At 44.7% G+C, this 5,145-nt stretch overlaps 1 protein-coding gene across 1 annotated transcript in view; it reads right to left on the bottom strand.

Annotated features, from left to right (window-relative positions):
- Positions 1-4,151: 4,151 nt before the first annotated feature.
- LOC147616347 ((+)-germacrene D synthase-like) overlaps positions 4,152-5,145 on the bottom strand; it is a 1,137-nt gene continuing 143 nt past the window's right edge. Inside the window, exon 1 of the mRNA XM_086777155.1 lies at positions 4,152-5,145. This exon is cut by the window's right edge and continues 143 nt beyond it. Coding sequence (XP_086633281.1) covers positions 4,152-5,145 — 994 coding nt within the window.

The following is a 5,145-nucleotide window of genomic DNA, read 5'->3' as shown; positions in this document are numbered from 1 at the left end:
TGTTAGTGAGATAATGGCCAGTCGAACAATGTGTCACATAGGAGTTTAATCCCAACAGAAAGTGGGTTGCCACATTCAGGTTAAAACACAACTTTCATGGTGAGCCTCATCATGAAGTACGTCAACTACTGAGTACTTTGGTGAATCAATTAAAGTAAGGCATTGTATGAAATGTATAGAAGTACCTGCTTGTTTGCCGTGCAAACAAGGACAATCTTTCTTAGCATGTTGATCAGAAAGACATAAGAAACAAAGTTTCTATTTCTTAGTACGCTCAAAATCGGCCATAGAGCCTCTTGGCTCTTCATGTGCTGCCTTCGGCTTCTTAGCCTCTTTAGGTGAAGATAATGAAAATCTCTTTTTGCTAACGGGTTGAAGATTGACGCTTCCAATTGCTCTTAGCATAGGACTCTTGTCCTTTCTTATCATCATTGAATGTCTGAGCATGTTTGATTACATCCTCAAAATTGTCAAGATTTTGAGTGTTGACATGAAGCCTATAATCTAAGTAGAGATCTCGCAAAAGCCACGTAGATTTTGGAGTTCATCAAGTCCTTCTAACTTAAGTATAGCTTTCCTATACTTAGATGTGTACTGCGTAAGAGTGTTGCTCGCCATGCAACAAGCATCCCATGAACTCCAATTTTTCTGCAGCTCATTCTTGGGCAGAAACTCTTTGCAAAAAAAATCTTGAAAATCTTTCCAAGATTTTGGATGGGTGTTGTAATTCATGGCCATCCACCACTTATAGGCCTTACTTTAAGTGATAAGCTAGTCTCCTTTGGATGTGCCTTGTCAGGCATAACACATAGATCATGAAAGTGTGTCCACTTTTGAAGAAAAGTGTATACTGCATCCTTGTTACGGCTGCTTTCGGTTCTGTGGAATTCTGAAATTTGAACATTCTTCAATTTAAGTCTCTAAAAATTATCTACATCGCAAGACATAGAAGGCATAGAATGTGCCTTGCCCTTGCTTGATGGCCTCTGGCCAATTGAAATAGATGGCTCATGGCCAAATGAAATAGACGGCCCTTGGCTTGCAAAAACAGGTGAAACTTGCTTCTTCATGAATGTTGTAATTGTGTTTGTGAGACGTGTCACGTTGGCATTGAGTTTAGAAACGTTACTCTCCATGAGAGTTTGATGTGTCTCCAAGCTCTGGAATGCATTTACATCAACAAGATCATGATTACCAAGATTGTTGGTGTCCAAATCATCTGGAAGAAGATTGTCTTCAAGGTCATCCTCAAGTACGTAGAGATCGATAGATGTATTGCCCATATCCTACATAGGATTATGATCTGCCTCTCCCATTGATATGGGAATTGGGCTTTCAAACTCGTACATAGTGTGACCATCACCATAGGAAGACATGCTTACTTAATATTATGGCACCGTGTGCTCTTACTTGCTTGTAAACATGTACAAGAAACGTGTGAATAGTTTATCAAGCAAGCACTCAAAAGAGGTGTGTGTTTGCTTCTTGAACACATGAGATGTGTTGTTCTTCAACACACAAAAGGCGTTTTAACTACCTTGTAAGCACACGATATTCACCAATTGGCTAATTTTTGAGGATTTTCCCAAAAAACATTCGCCCGACATCTTAAAACATGTACCCAAATTTTTTTCATTTCGAAGATTTTTTCAAAATATACACCCAATTTTAGGCATTTTAAAAAATTATTTCAAAACATTTGCCCCATTTTCTATACTACATATGGGGAAGATTCCCCAACCCATATACACTTACAAATTCTTGAAGAGCTCTTATTCTTTACCCTAAGAGAGATGTGTTAGCAGCTGGCTTGATGCACTGAGAGAGTCCAACAAGATTGATGGTAGCGGCTTCCTTGTGCACGTGCGAGAGAGAGAGAGAGAGAGAACAATGGGAGTAAGAACCCATGGCCCCCCCTTTTTATATGTGTGGTCTAAAAATCCATGCTTTTGAACTCACGACTGCCAACTCCAAAAAAATCACGTTTCTCTAAAAAATTTAGATCGCCACTAGGTTGCCACATGGGCGTGCGCTTTCTACCTAGCTAGCGGCGCTTTCCTCATGGTGGCGACGGCCCATGGCCTTACCATCTAGCCCATTGCCATATGTCATGTGAGCCATTGAGTCTGTGCTTTGTGCTTCACACCATGCTTTAATACACTATCGGGTGCTGCCCTTGCAAAGGCCACATTACATGCTATAGCCATGGCCACAAGTCATTACTTGGCAGCCTTGCCATATACATGAAAGCCATAGCGGCCATGCCACTTAACAAGGTTGGGCTTTCGTGGCCATATTGCCTTATGGTCGTATACATGAAGGCCATGGCGACCATGCCGCTTAACTGGGCTAGCCTTTTCTGGACAGATTGCCCTACGGCCTTGTTATGCTATCTCACACCATGGCCCATGGCCACTGTGGCCGTTGCTGCTTTGTCTGCCCCATGACACACCTGCATGCTCACACCATGGTCCATTGCCACCATAGCTGTAATTGCTTTGTCAGCCCAAGGGCACACATGCATGCTCACACCATAATCTCCATGGCATGATTTCCTTGGCATGGCATGGGCATGTACTCCATGCCATGGCGTTGGCATGCGTAGCATGGCTTGCTTTTCCATAGTGTGGCATGCCCTTCCCCCTTTGAAAAGCTCGTAGCCTTCTAGGCTCTGATACCAACGTGAAGTGTGGGGAAAAACCCATGCTGTATCTCTTCTCAACCATCATATATATAGGTCTTGGCCCTGCTATATACACCCTCTAGACTTAGCATGAGTGGCCTTGCCCTAGAGGACCAGTGTCCTCATAGATTTATACATAACTTTTTCATGTAGATCTTTTGTTATGCATAGGCGCAAACCATGCAATAACAATCCTTCCTTTAGTGATATAGGTTCATGAGTCTTTCCATTCTCTAAGTCATCCTTGATAGAAGTATAGTCTCCATCTCTAGCATACTTGCTAATCATGATTATATGCAATAGAGACAACATTAACCTTAGTTCGTCGAGTATAATATTTTGCTTCCCTGAAAATGAAATCGAGAAAAAAAATTAGTCTATCTCAATTTACTTTTGAATTCCCTTTAGATGATGAACATCATTCCCAATAAATAGTGCTTCCACGAGTCTAATGCATGTATAAGTGAGAGAAATTCTATTCTTGGTGTCCATTCTTGTGGGTTCAAACGCTGACTTTCATTAGCGATAGAGTGACCTTCTTGTGAAAGGACCGCCTCTATGCTATTCCCATTTGCAGCATTATATTTGATCATGCCAACAAGAAGAGTCTTCTAACATAAGAAGAGCCAGCTTCCTTATTCGTTGAGGGCTCTTCTTCATCATAGTTTCATTTTAGCTGAAAGGCTCGGTTTTCTTTTGTGCTCCATTGAAACATAACCTATGCACTTATAAAGGTGCCTTTCTCCTTGTGGCAACGCTTAATGCATGAGCATACCTTCCTGCATACCTTTGTTAAGTCATGGAGTATTATAGAAAACTATAATGGATGGGTGTAAGTTTTTCCACAAGCTTAGCACTAGAGAGGTGATGAACCATGTGGTGTCGCTTCTACGGGAAGGCTCTCTTAAGAAATCGTCCAGACTCGCCATAAATGCACATGGGCACAAACCCAGGGGAGGTAACAACCAAATAAAATACTCCTCCCTATGCATGACTATATAATTGCAAGCGCTTGGTGAAACCCGGAATTCGAATGATTGTTAAACGACCACTTGGTTGCGTCGCGTAAGCATGCCAATGCCTTGCAACATCTAGCAAAGAAGACCTAATATGTGGCAAAACCAGGAAATAAAAAATGGTAATTATCGATCAAAAACTTGTAGACTAGTTAAATGCAAGAACCTCCCTTCAGAACATTAGGTGAACAAGGTTAAAAGACTTCAAGATAGTTAGGTTTCTGCTTTTGCCCAATGATAAATATACGGTGCCATGATGGATAGCTCAGATGATAAATATAGGGTGCCATGCATATATATATATATATAGAGAGAGAGAGAGAGAGAGAGAGAGTATAGGTGATTATAGTTCACTTAATTGGACTGATTATTGTGATACATAAACAACCATGAAATGGCTGGCTAGGCGTGATTAGATTAGCATTATAGAGAGATTAATTAGTGTTGATCTCTCAATTAGCTGCTGACAAGATTTCAGGGCGGCGCAGGCTGAGGTGGTAATGGGCGGAGAAGTCAGGGGGCTGGTGGTGCATGTCGGCGCTGGCGCAAACACCATAGCGAGGGGTGACGAGCTGAAAGTACATGTGCCCACCCAGCCAGTTGCCCACTCCCTCCAGGTAGCCTGCCATGCCAGGCTTTCCCATCAGCAGCTCCGACGCTTTGATCTCCGCCACCAGCCGCACGCACTCCTCATCGCGCTCCTTGATCATCGTGCACACCTCCTGGACAACGCTCTCCAGAGTGACAGCGCCGCCGCTCTTCTTCTGCTGCTTGAGGTTGTGCAAGTACAGAATGGGAACTACGTTGAGCAGGTCATTCTCCAGAAACTCCTTCTTGAAGGAACAGAGGTCGTTCTGCCAGTAGATATTGTAGGCGGTGGCGGACTGCAGCGAGCGGATAAGAGGATGGCTGAGCGTTTCCTCATCAAAGCAAATGGCGAGGGAGTATTCCAGCAGCACAGAGCATAACTGCCAGCCACCAGCGGCGTCGCGGTTTTGGCAGTAAGTGGCGAGGTCAGGGAGGGAGCGGGAGGCGCGATATGGAATTTGCCGCCGGTTTCCCTCCAGGTAGTGTTTGAACTGGGCGATGAAGCGGGTTCTCTGGCTCGCAGGCATGCCCTGGCGCATCTCGTGCCACCACTCCGTGGCCGTCTCCACTGTAACCCGGACGAGCTCGCTCTCGCCTGAATACGTATAAGTAGCAGGCTCCTCCAACACTGCGCAGATGCTGGTTATAATAGTGTCGGCTGCGCTGACATCGGCGCCCAGCACCGCCGGGTCGTCCATCACGGTGTCGAGCAGGAAGAACCAGGCCATTATCTTCACCACAGGCTCCATGCGGTCCGGCATGCCGTTGGCGTGGAGGAGCGCGGTAAGCAGCTCGTAGCCAGCCTTGGCAAGCTCAGCCGTCAAGGCGTGCGGCAGGGTGGCAAAGCGGTCACGAATC

This window comes from Cibotium barometz, chromosome 38, assembly GCF_041138505.1.
Source record: "Cibotium barometz isolate CiBa-2024 chromosome 38, ASM4113850v1, whole genome shotgun sequence".
NCBI classification, from domain to species: domain Eukaryota; kingdom Viridiplantae; phylum Streptophyta; class Polypodiopsida; order Cyatheales; family Cibotiaceae; genus Cibotium; species Cibotium barometz.
Note: the sequence above shows the minus strand (reverse complement) of the source record. Positions and strands in the feature narration are given on the sequence as shown.